This window comes from Narcine bancroftii, chromosome 7 (assembly GCF_036971445.1).
Source record: "Narcine bancroftii isolate sNarBan1 chromosome 7, sNarBan1.hap1, whole genome shotgun sequence".
NCBI classification, from domain to species: domain Eukaryota; kingdom Metazoa; phylum Chordata; class Chondrichthyes; order Torpediniformes; family Narcinidae; genus Narcine; species Narcine bancroftii.
In genome coordinates this window covers 24223164-24235620 of record NC_091475.1, presented here as the reverse complement: position 1 = coordinate 24235620, position 12457 = coordinate 24223164, and the positions used below count along the sequence as shown (strand labels likewise).

General features: G+C 63.4%; 1 protein-coding gene across 1 annotated transcript in view; it reads right to left on the bottom strand.

The window, feature by feature from the left end:
* pwp2h (PWP2 small subunit processome component) overlaps nt 1-12457 on the bottom strand; it is a 39060-nt gene that overhangs the window by 14461 nt on the left and 12142 nt on the right. Inside the window, exons 6-10 of the mRNA XM_069892431.1 lie at nt 11230-11373; nt 7165-7300; nt 6533-6741; nt 2684-2827; nt 44-114 (exon numbers count right to left, since the gene is read on the bottom strand). Coding sequence (XP_069748532.1) covers nt 44-114; nt 2684-2827; nt 6533-6741; nt 7165-7300; nt 11230-11373 — 704 coding nt within the window. The remainder of the gene's footprint in view (nt 1-43; nt 115-2683; nt 2828-6532; nt 6742-7164; nt 7301-11229; nt 11374-12457) is intronic.

Here is a 12457-nt window from a genome sequence, read left to right as displayed (position 1 = left end):
GAGAGTGGGGTGTCATGGAGGGTACACCACCCACACACCTCACCTGCACACCCGAACGCAATCCAGTCCCCGGAGCTGTTGATGGAGATGGACTTGATTCTCTGGTTCGATATACTGGAGGGGGAGACAGAGAGATGGCAGGGTCAGGAGCTGGCTCAGCTTGGCTCAGTCATCCCCTAGGGTTGCAAGCAACCCCACCCATCCCCAGGAACCACCCCCACTGGTTTATCCTTTTGGATAATATTTTTAAATTTCAATTTAAAAATTTAAATTCAGACATTCAGCATGGAAACAAGTACTTTCAACCCACGAGCCCATACTGCCCATTTACACCCAATTAATCTCCAACCCCCAGAATGTTTTGAGTGGTGGGAGGAAACAGGAGCCACCGGAGAAACCCACACAGACACAGAGAAAACATACAAACTCCTTACAGACAGTGTGGGATTCGAACCCCAGTCCGATTGCTTGCACTGTAAAGACATTGCTAACTATGCCATCCCAAAGGGGGATGACCTGACAGAGGAAGACTATAGGGACTGGGTCTCAAACACTGAGCACGGCTCTATAGTGAAGAGGACGAAAAGGTATGCAATAGTGACAGGAGGTTCCATTGTGAGAACAGACAGGAGATTCTGTGAGCCTGATAGGCACCTGAATAGTGTGTTGCCTCCCTGGTGCCAGGGTACGGAATGTCTCCGATTGAGTCCAGAGCATTCTGAGGGGAGAGGGCGAACAGCAGAAGTCTTGGTACATGTTGGTACCAATGAAGGTTCTTAAGAGGGAATTAGGGAGGAAGCTGAGAAGCAGGACCTCCGGAGTGGTAGTCTCAGGGTTTCTGCCTGTGCCGTGAGCTAGTGAGAGCAAGAATAGGGAGATCAGGCAGAACAATGGGTGGCTGAGAAACTGGTGCAGGGGGCAGGGCTTCAGATTCTTGGATCTCTTTTGGGAGGGTTGTTTGGGAGAGTTTAAACTAATTTGGCAAGGGGATGGAACCAGAGTGCTGCACCTGAAGAGGGAAACAGTAGTAAAGTGAAGATAGTGTGCATCAATGATGACAGGCAGGCAATGAGACAAAATAATAGCTGGAGGGATGGCAAGACACAGTACATGCAAAAATTGGTCTTAAGGTAATGCAACATTAGAAACAAGGTCAATGATCTTGCAGTACAGTTATGGATTGAAGGGTACGATGTTGTGGCTAAAGAATGGATGTCATTGAGAGCTGAACATGCAAGGATAAACAGTATATCACAAGGAGAGGCAGGTAGGTAGGAGAAGGCAGCGGGGCTCTGCTAGAAAGCAACAATATTAATCATTGGAAAGAAAGGACATAGGATCAGAAGAGTTAGAGTCCTTATTGGGTGGGGTAAGGAATGTTAAAGGACACTAATGGCAGAAGCATGAAAAGATCACTCATCTCCGCATGGATTCCTTAAAGGACTATCATGCATTGCAATTTTTTTGAGATCACAAGATAGAAAGGGAAAAGCAGTTGATGTTGGGTATTTGGACTTTCGAAAGGCCTTTGACAAGGTGCCATGTATAAGGCTGCTTAACAAAATGAGAGCTCATGGAATTACTGGAAGGATACTAGCATGGGTAGGGCATTGGTTAATAAGCAGGAAATAGAAAGTGGGAATAAGGGGATCTGTTCAGGTTGGTTGCCTTTTACTAGTGGTGTTCTACAGGGGTCAGTGTTAGGGCTACTTCTTTTTACATTGCATATTAATATATTGGAATATATAGCTTTGTGTCTAAATTTGCAGATGACACCAAATAGGTGGCAGAGCTCGTGGTGCTGAGGACACGGAAAGGCTGCAGAGACTTGGATAGATTAGGAGAACGGGCAAAGAGGTGGCCAGATGAAATACAATGTTGGGAAGTGTACAATCATGAACTTTGGTACAAGAAATAGATGGGCAGATGGATAGAAAATTCAAAATTCAGAGGTGCAAAGGGACTTGAGAGTCCTCATGCAGGATACCCTAAAGGTTAACCTCCAGGTTGAGTCAGTGGTGAAGAAGATGAATGCAATGATGGGATTCCTTTCGAGAGGAAGAGCAGGGATGTGATGGCACTGGTGAGACCTCACTTGGATTACAGTGTAGTTTTGGGTGCCATCTTTGAGAAAGGATGTGCTGGCATTGGAGAGTGTTCAGAGAAGATTTACTAGAATGATTCCTGGAATTAAAAGTTTAGTAGATGAGGAACACTTGTAGGCTTTTGAACTGTACTCAGAGTACAGAAAAATGAGGGGGGACCTCAGAGACGCATTCTAAATGCTGAAAGGCCCGGATAGAGTAGATGTGGCAAAGTGGTTTCCCATGATAGGGGAGTCCAGGACAGAATGCCACAACTTCAAGATAAAAGGGATTCAATTTAAAAAAGAGATGTAGAAATACTTCTTTAGGCAGAGGGTTGAGAGTCTGTGGAATATTACTAGAGTCAGCTGTGGAAGCAAGGTTTTTGGGTGTACTTAAGGCAAAAATTGACAGATATTTGATTAGTCAGGACATCAAGGGATTATGGGGAGAAAGCCAGGGAGTGGGGCTGAGTGGGAGGATGGATCATCTCAATATGAGAATGGCAGGGCAGACTCAATGGGCTGACTGGTCTACTTCGCTCCTCTACCTTATGATCTCAGGGCCCATCCGCATGGCACTCCTTCCCTTCTGCCTACCTGAGGGAGTGGATCAAGTTGAACTCAGGCAGTTCATGGAGGTGGAAGATACCAGAGGCAAAGCCGGTGACGAGGAGGTGGGTCGTGCGGTGGTAGGCTGCAGCCGTGAGGTCATTGAAGTCATTCTCCTTGTTGAAGAAATACCTGCCGAGAGATGAGTAAATGGTGGTGTTCAGTGGGAAGGTGGGGCTGGGGGAGCGAGGAAGTAAGAGGCGGCGGGTGGCAGAGGGGCAGTGGGAGGATTTGCAGGGAAGAGGAAAGAGGAGTAGTGACGGGGGGAAAGGGGGAGCGGGGGGAAGGGGAGCGGGGGGAAGGGGAGCGGGGGGAAGGGGAGCGGGGGGAAGGGGAGCGGGGGGAAGGGGAGCGGGGGGAAGGGGAGCGGGGGGAAGGGGAGCGGGGGAAGGGGAGCGGGGGGAAGGGGAGCGGGGGGAAGGGGAGCGGGGGGGAGGGGAGCGGGGGGGAGGGGAGCGGGGGGGAGGGGAGCAGGGGGAGGGGAGCGGGGGGAAGGGGAGCGGGGGGAAGGGGAGCGGGGGGAAGGGGAACGGGGGGAAGGGGAGCGGGGGAAGGGGAGCGGGGGGAAGGGGAGCGGGGGGAAGGGGAGCGGGGGGAAGGGGAGCGGGGGGGAAGGGGAGCGGGGGAAGGGGAGCGGGGGAAGGGGAGCGGGGGGAAGGGGAGCGGGGGGAAGGGGAGCGGGGGAAGGGGAGCGGGGGGAAGGGGAGCGGGGGGAAGGGGAGCGGGGGGAAGGGGAGCGGGGGAAGGGGAGCGGGGGAAGGGGAGCGGGGGGAAGGGAAGCGGGGGGGAGGGGAGCGGGGGGGAGGGGAGCGGGGGGGAGGGGAGCGGGGGGGAGGGGAGCGGGGGAAGGGGAGCGGGGGGAAGGGGAGCGGGGGGAAGGGGAGCGGGGGGAAGGGGAGCGGGGGGAAGGGGAGCGGGGGGAAGGGGAGCGGGGGGAAGGGAGCGGGGGGAAGGGGAGCGGGGGGAAGGGGAGCGGGGGAAGGGGAGCGGGGGGAAGGGGAGCGGGGGGAAGGGAGCGGGGGGAAGGGGAGCGGGGGGAAGGGGAGCGGGGGGGGAAGGGGAGCGGGGGGAAGGGGAGCGGGGGGAAGGGGAGCGGGGGGAAGGGGAGCGGGGGGAAGGGGAGCGGGGGGAAGGGGAGCGGGGGGAAGGGGAGCGGGGGGAAGGGGAGCGGGGGGAAGGGGAGCGGGGGGAAGGGGAGCGGGGGGAAGGGGAGCGGGGGAAGGGGAGCGGGGGGAAGGGGAGCGGGGGGAAGGGGGAGCGGGGGAAGGGGAGCGGGGGAAGGGGAGCGGGGGGGAAGGGAGCGGGGAAAAGGGAGCTGGGAAAAGGGAGCGGGGAAAAGGGAGCGGGGAAAAGGGAGCGGGGAAAAGGGAGCGGGGGAAAAGGGAGCGGGGGGGAGGGGGAAGCGGGGGGGAGGGGAGCGGGGGGGAGGGGAGCGGGGGGGAGGGGAGCGGGGGGGAGGGGAGCGGGGGGGAGGGGAGCGGGGGGGGAGGGGAGGCGGGGGGAGGGGAGCGGGGGGAGGGGAGCGGGGGGGAGGGGAGCGGGGGGGAGGGGAGCGGGGGGGGAGGGGGAGCGGGGGGGAGGGAGCGGGGGGGAGGGGAGCGGGGGGGGAGGGGAGCGGGGGGGAGGGGAGCGGGGGGGGAGGGGAGCGGGGGGGAGGGGAGCGGGGGGGAGGGGAGCGGGGGGGAGGGGAGCGGGGGGGAGGGGAGCGGGGGGGAGGGGAGCGGGGGGGAGGGGAGCGGGGGGGAGGGGAGCGGGGGGGAGGGGAGCGGGGGGAGGGGAGCGGGGGGGAGGGGAGCGGGGGGAGGGAGCGGGGGGAGGGGAGCGGGGGGGAGGGGAGCGGGGGGGAGGGGAGCGGGGGGGAGGGGAGCGGGGGGGAGGGGAGCGGGGGGAGGGGAGCGGGGGGAGGGGAGCGGGGGGAGGGGAGCGGGGGGAGGGGAGCGGGGGGAGGGGAGCGGGGGGAGGGGAGCGGGGGGAGGGGAGCGGGGGGGAGGGGGAGCGGGGGGGAGGGGAGCGGGGGGGAGGGGAGCGGGGGGGAGGGGAGCGGGGGAGGGGAGCGGGGGGTGAGGGGAGCGGGGGGGGAGGGGAGCGGGGGGGAGGGGAGCGGGGGAAGGGAGCGTAGGGGAAGGGGAGCGGGGGGAGGGGAGCGGGGGGAAGGGGAGCGGGGGGAAGGGGAGCGGGGGGAAGGGGAGCGGGGGGGAAGGGGAGCGGGGGGAAGGGGAGCGGGGGGGAAGGGGAGCGGGGGGAAGGGGAGCGGGGGGAAGGGGAGCGGGGGGAAGGGGAGCGGGGGGAAGGGGAGCGGGGGGAAGGGGAGCGGGGGGAAGGGGAGCGGGGGGAAGGGGAGCGGGGGGAAGGGGAGCGGGGGGAAGGGGAGCGGGGGGAAGGGAGAGCGGGGGGAAGGGGAGCGGGGGGAAGGGGAGCGGGGGGAAGGGGAGCGGGGGGAAGGGGAGGCGGGGGAAGGGGAGCGGGGGGAAGGGGAGCGGGGGGAAGGGGAGCGGGGGGAAGGGGAGCGGGGGGAAGGGGAGCGGGGGAAGGGGAGCGGGGGGAAGGGGAGCGGGGGGAAGGGGAGCGGGGGGAAGGGGAGCGGGGGGAAGGGGAGCGGGGGAAGGGGAGCGGGGGGGAAGGGAGCGGGGAAAAGGGAGCGGGGAAAAGGGAGGCGGGGGAAAAGGGAGCGGGAAAAGGGAGCGGGGAAAAGGGAGCGGGGGGGAGGGGAGCGGGGGGGAGGGGAGCGGGGGGGAGGGGAGCGGGGGGGAGGGGAGCGGGGGGGAGGGGAGCGGGGGGGAGGGGAGCGGGGGGGAGGGGAGCGGGGGGGAGGGGAGCGGGGGGAGGGGAGCGGGGGGGAGGGGAGCGGGGGGGAGGGGAGCGGGGGGGAGGGGAGCGGGGGGGAGGGGAGCGGGGGGGAGGGGAGCGGGGGGGAGGGGAGCGGGGGGAGGGGAGCGGGGGGGAGGGGAGCGGGGGGGAGGGGAGCGGGGGAGGGGAGCGGGGGGGAGGGGAGCGGGGGGAGGGGAGCGGGGGGGAGGGGAGCGGGGGGGAGGGGAGCGGGGGGGAGGGGAGCGGGGGGGAGGGGAGCGGGGGGGAGGGGAGCGGGGGGGAGGGGAGCGGGGAGCGGGGGGAGGGGAGCGGGGGGAGGGGAGCGGGGGGAGGGGAGCGGGGGGAGGGGAGCGGGGGGAGGGGAGCGGGGGGGAGGGAGCGGGGGGGAGGGGAGCGGGGGGGAGGGGAGCGGGGGGGAGGGGAGCGGGGAGCGGGGGGAGGGGAGCGGGGGGAGGGGAGCGGGGGGAGGGGAGCGGGGGGAGGGGAGCGGGGGGAGGGGAGCGGGGGGGAGGGGAGCGGGGGGGAGGGGAGCGGGGGGGAGGGGAGCGGGGAAGGGGAGCGTAGGGGAAGGGGAGCGGGGGGGAAGGGGAGCGAGGGGGAAGGGGAGCGGTGGGGAAGGGGAGCGGGGGGTAAGGGAGCGGGGGGGAAGGGGAGCGGGGGGAAGGGGAGCGGGGGGGAAGGGGAGCGGGGGGGAAGGGGAGCGGGGGGGAAGGGGAGCGGGGGGGAAGGGGAGCGGGGGGGAAGGGGAGCGGGGGGGAAGGGGAGCGGGGGGGAGGGAGCGGGGGGGAAGGGGAGCGGGGGGGAAGGGGAGCGGGGGGGAAGGGGAGCGGGGGGAAGGGGAGCGGGGGGGAAGGGGAGCGGGGGGGAAGGGGAGCAGGGGGGAAGGGGAGCGGGGGGGAAGGGGAGCGGGGGGGAAGGGGAGCGGGGGGGATGGGGAGCGGGGGGGAAGGGGGAGCGGGGGGGAAGGGGAGCAGGGTGTGGCTTGAACAGAGTGGACACTCAGAGAAACGGTGCCGGGAAGTCCCTCACTTGGCGATGCGGGTGTATTTGACCTTGCCAGCTCGTTCTTGCTCCGGGCCCACCTTTCCATGGACCTCTTCGGCCTTCCGCTGTGGGTCGCTGTCGTCATTGGCCCCGATCATCTCTCCCTTGGCCTTGAGGACAGGTGGGATGAGCCCCTGTGGCTCTGTGTCGCACTGCCACATACACAGCGTGGCATCCTGGCTCAGCGTATAGATCTATGGCACAAAAAGTCTGTCAGGGGTTCACAGAGGGCCAGGGAGGGGGCTGAGGCAGGGGGAGACGGGGTTGGGAGAGAAGACGGTTTGGGGCAAGGAGGAAGGATGGGACATGGGGGGAGGACAGAGGTGGTGGGGGGGACGGAGGGGGACAGAGGTGGGGTGGGGGACAGAGGTGGGGTGGGGGACAGAGGTGGGGTGGGGGACAGAGGTGGGGTGGGGGACAGAGGTGGGGTGGGGGACAGAGGTGGGGTGGGGGACAGAGGTGGGGTGGGGGACAGAGGTGGGGGTGGGGACAGAGGTGGGGTGGGGGACAGAGGTGGGGTGGGGGACAGAGGTGGGGTGGGGGGACAGAGGTGGGGTGGGGGACAGAGGTGGGGTGGGGGACAGTGTGCCTGGGAAGTAGGAGGTGGGAAAACTTACATCCAGGCTGTCAGCTTCAAAGAAGCAGCCAACTATGGCATCCTTGTGGCCCCCGAGAGAGTAATAAATGAGGTTGGTCCAGCGCTCCGCTCCAAACACCCAGGTACTGCTGTCTTTGCTGCCCACCGCAAAACACCTATGGAACCGGCAGTCAGAGCTCTGAGGTTGACAAGGTGGAGGGCATCCTGACGACCAGGGTCCCCCATGGGGGGATACCAGAAGAAACACAGGCCCATGGACACCACAACTATCCTGGGCATGTCCGAGGAAGGGGCAGTAATGAAGGAGAACACACTGTGGGAGGGGCAGTGCAGAAGTCATGGTCCGCACAGCCAGGAAGACGGAGAAAGTTAAAATAATTAAAATGGGATTTGAATAGAAAGAGGATTTGTGTGCGTGTTGTGTGGAAGTACTCGGGCAGATACCTTATTCAGAAGTCTGCTGCTTGTGAGTAAGCTCTGCTGTCTCCATCTATGCAATTCCAGCAATTAGCTGGCAGTTTGCCAGGATGGATTTCTCTACCGCAGAACTACCAACTTTTATCTAATTTGCTTGTTAAAAGTTTAACATCGGTGACTCCACTGCTGGTTCATCACTGATAAGCTCGGCAGTTGGTCGTTGATAACTTTTCAATGGCTTCTCAAAGGCCTGGGTGTTTCAGCATCACCTTCGAGATGTTTGGGGAATTGCCAGGGAGACAGTTCACAAAGCGTTCAGGGATTTCCGTTCATCACTCCGCTATCTCATCGGCCAGATGAAGGACTCACATCTCAGACTCTCAATTCAATGTGGGGAATACGGGATGGTGTGCTCCGAGGAGGACTGAGTTAGTTGGTCTTCAATCAACCTGAGACTTGCACTCTCCTGTTGTGGACTATTTTTTTATACAGTGATCTACTTTGTTTTTGATAAATATGCCAGACTCTTTTTCCGAAAGACCTGGGCCCCACAGGAGTCGTGCTGGGCCCCACAGGAGTCGTGCTGGGCCCCACAGGAGTCGTGCTGGGCCCCACAGGAGTCGTGCTGGGCCCCACAGGAGTCGTGCTGGGCCCCACAGGAGTCGTGCTGGGCCCCACAGGAGTCGTGCTGGGCCCCACAGGAGTCGTGCTGGGCCCCACAGGAGTCGTGCTGGGCCCCACAGGAGTCGTGCTGGGCCCCACAGGAGTCGTGCTGGGCCCCACAGGAGTCCGTGCTGGGCCCCACAGGAGTCGTGCTGGGCCCCACAGGAGTCGTGCTGGGCCCCACAGGAGTCGTGCTGGGCCCCACAGGAGTCGTGCTGGGCCCCACAGGAGTCGTGCTGGGCCCCACAGGAGTCGTGCTGGGCCCCACAGGAGTCGTGCTGGGCCCCACAGGAGTCGTGCTGGGCCCCACAGGAGTCGTGCTGGGCCCCACAGGAGTCGTGCTGGGCCCCACAGGAGTCGTGCTGGGCCCCACAGGAGTCGTGCTGGGCCCCACAGGAGTCGTGCTGGGCCCCACAGGAGTCGTGCTGGGCCCCACAGGAGTCGTGCTGGGCCCCACAGGAGTCGTGCTGGGCCCCACAGGAGTCGTGCTGGGCCCCACAGGAGTCGTGCTGGGCCCCACAGGAGTCGTGCTGGGCCCCACAGGAGTCGTGCTGGGCCCCACAGGAGTCGTGCTGGGCCCCACAGGAGTCGTGCTGGGCCCCACAGGAGTCGTGCTGGGCCCCACAGGAGTCGTGCTGGGCCCCACAGGAGTCGTGCTGGGCCCCACAGGAGTCGTGCTGGGCCCCACAGGAGTCGTGCTGGGCCCCACAGGAGTCGTGCTGGGCCCCACAGGAGTCGTGCTGGGCCCCACAGGAGTCGTGCTGGGCCCCACAGGAGTCGTGCTGGGCCCCACAGGAGTCGTGCTGGGCCCCACAGGAGTCGTGCTGGGCCCCACAGGAGTCGTGCTGGGCCCCACAGGAGTCGTGCTGGGCCCCACAGGAGTCGTGCTGGGCCCCACAGGAGTCGTGCTGGGCCCCACAGGAGTCGTGCTGGGCCCCACAGGAGTCGTGCTGGGCCCCACAGGAGTCGTGCTGGGCCCCACAGGAGTCGTGCTGGGCCCCACAGGAGTCGTGCTGGGCCCCACAGGAGTCGTGCTGGCCCCACAGGAGTCGTGCTGGGCCCCACAGGAGTCGTGCTGGGCCCCACAGGAGTCGTGCTGGGCCCCACAGGAGTCGTGCTGGGCCCCACAGGAGTCGTGCTGGGCCCCACAGGAGTCGTGCTGGGCCCCACAGGAGTCGTGCTGGGCCCCACAGGAGTCGTGCTGGGCCCCACAGGAGTCGTGCTGGGCCCCACAGGAGTCGTGCTGGGCCCCACAGGAGTCGTGCTGGGCCCCACAGGAGTCGTGCTGGGCCCCACAGGAGTCGTGCTGGGCCCCACAGGAGTCGTGCTGGGCCCCACAGGAGTCGTGCTGGGCCCCACAGGAGTCGTGCTGGGCCCCACAGGAGTCGTGCTGGGCCCCACAGGAGTCGTGCTGGGCCCCACAGGAGTCGTGCTGGGCCCCACAGGAGTCGTGCTGGGCCCCACAGGAGTCGTGCTGGGCCCCACAGGAGTCGTGCTGGGCCCCACAGGAGTCGTGCTGGGCCCCACAGGAGTCGTGCTGGGCCCCACAGGAGTCGTGCTGGGCCCCACAGGAGTCGTGCTGGGCCCCACAGGAGTCGTGCTGGGCCCCACAGGAGTCGTGCTGGGCCCCACAGGAGTCGTGCTGGGCCCCACAGGAGTCGTGCTGGGCCCCACAGGAGTCGTGCTGGGCCCCACAGGAGTCGTGCTGGGCCCCACAGGAGTCGTGCTGGGCCCCACAGGAGTCGTGCTGGGCCCCACAGGAGTCGTGCTGGGCCCCACAGGAGTCGTGCTGGGCCCCACAGGAGTCGTGCTGGGCCCCACAGGAGTCGTGCTGGGCCCCACAGGAGTCGTGCTGGGCCCCACAGGAGTCGTGCTGGGCCCCACAGGAGTCGTGCTGGGCCCCACAGGAGTCGTGCTGGGCCCCACAGGAGTCGTGCTGGGCCCCACAGGAGTCGTGCTGGGCCCCACAGGAGTCGTGCTGGGCCCCACAGGAGTCGTGCTGGGCCCCACAGGAGTCGTGCTGGGCCCCACAGGAGTCGTGCTGGGCCCCACAGGAGTCGTGCTGGGCCCCACAGGAGTCGTGCTGGGCCCCACAGGAGTCGTGCTGGGCCCCACAGGAGTCGTGCTGGGCCCCACAGGAGTCGTGCTGGGCCCCACAGGAGTCGTGCTGGGCCCCACAGGAGTCGTGCTGGGCCCCACAGGAGTCGTGCTGGGCCCCACAGGAGTCGTGCTGGGCCCCACAGGAGTCGTGCTGGGCCCCACAGGAGTCGTGCTGGGCCCCACAGGAGTCGTGCTGGGCCCCACAGGAGTCGTGCTGGGCCCCACAGGAGTCGTGCTGGGCCCCACAGGAGTCGTGCTGGGCCCCACAGGAGTCGTGCTGGGCCCCACAGGAGTCGTGCTGGGCCCCACAGGAGTCGTGCTGGGCCCCACAGGAGTCGTGCTGGGCCCCACAGGAGTCGTGCTGGGCCCCACAGGAGTCGTGCTGGGCCCCACAGGAGTCGTGCTGGGCCTGCGACTTCAATGACCCCTGTGGCCAGAAATTCTTTCACACATCACTGGAAGATGAGAATGCATAGTTGGAAAATGCATAGAGGCAATGGTGGGGAGCAATACACCTCGACTTTCAGTTTGTAAAGTATGTTTTGTGTGAATCACCTGAATTGTAGTCTAATGTAGAATTGTAACTTCTGAATTAAGAATTGTAAAGGGACAGTATTGATCTACCGCCACAAAGCAAAAAGGGTAGTGCTGAGGAAGGGGGGAGGGACAGGAAGCTGGACCACGGGGGGTGAGGGAGGAGGAGCGCCAGTGGGTGAGGGGCCTTTCCCTCCGATCTGTATTTCTCACCCACCCACCACTGAACAAGCCGTGATCTCTCTCCCTCCCCAACTCAGCATCGACTGGGCCAGCGGTGAATGATTCCGCTTCGCCTTACTTCGAGTCAGCGGTCCAGTCGATGCAGGTAGTCTCATCATAGGGGCCATAGTAGGTCTTGTCTAATTACTTCGAGTCAGCGGTCCAGTCGATGCAGGTAGTCTCATCATAGGGGCCATAGTAGGTCTTGTCTAGAACGAAGGGGTTGAACTGGCAGTCCTTCCCAGGAGCATGGTACATCAGTACGACGTTCTCTTTCGACACCACAAACCGCCTGTGGAACAGGGAGGGACAACCATGACCTCACTCAGCCCGAGGCCTGCGATCTTGATCACACAGCAGGAAGCCAATGTTCACACCCTGGCCTTCCTCAGCTTGGCGATTCAAACACTCATTCTAAATCGTTGCCCCACATCTCATAGAAACACCTGTGCAACAGGTCTGTGTTGCACAGACAGTCATAGAATAAGCCGCCTCAGCACCCTCCCTAGGACTGTAGTCCAAGCATCTTGAAGTCTCCCTTCCATCGAAACTTTCCACACCACCTGCTGCCATGGAAAAGCAGCTGAAAGACTTATCCCACCCTGGCCACACTCTCCTCACCACCCCCCCCACTCCCATCAGGGTGAGATCATGTACCCCCAGATTCAAGGTGAACACAAAACCTTCATATTCTGAGGTAGAGTGCAATGCTCAGGAGTGCTGGGGAAACCCAGCAGGTAACATGGGAGGTAAAAGGCAGTCGATATTTCAGGCCTAAGTCCTTCAGCAGGAATGTCAAAAATCAGGCAGATGCTTGAATCAAAAGTGAGGGAAAGGTGAGGCCAACAGGTAAGAGATAACATGCAGGTACAGGTGGGAGGGTGGAAGAGAAAGCTGTGGTGATTATGGAAAGGTCACAGGGAGATGTGCCACTCTCTGATTGGAGAAGGAAGTACACAGAGTTGGTGTGGAAACTCAGCAGGTCACACATCATCCGTTGATTTCCAGCAGCCAAGGAGCCCATGATTCTCTTCTGTACTCTCAATGTTGCTGCCACATCGCTGCTGACAAACAGAATCATCCATGGTACACCAACTACAGCCTGACCACCGTTTTATCCCCGCCTCAGAACGTGCCAACTCTCAAATTCCAAGATGGCCCTGTGGACAGAGTGTAAGTAAATGACAGGAGGAGCAGAGCAAAGGAGTTGATCTGTGCTCCTTCCCCCTCTCGTTTCTTACCTTAACCCCAGCCTTTTAATTCATGTGCCTGCTCCTTTATACTCATTCCTTGAGGAAGGGATAAAGCTGAAACATTGGTTATATACCTTTACCTCCTTCGGATGTTGCGAGACCTGCTGAACTCCTCCAGCGTAT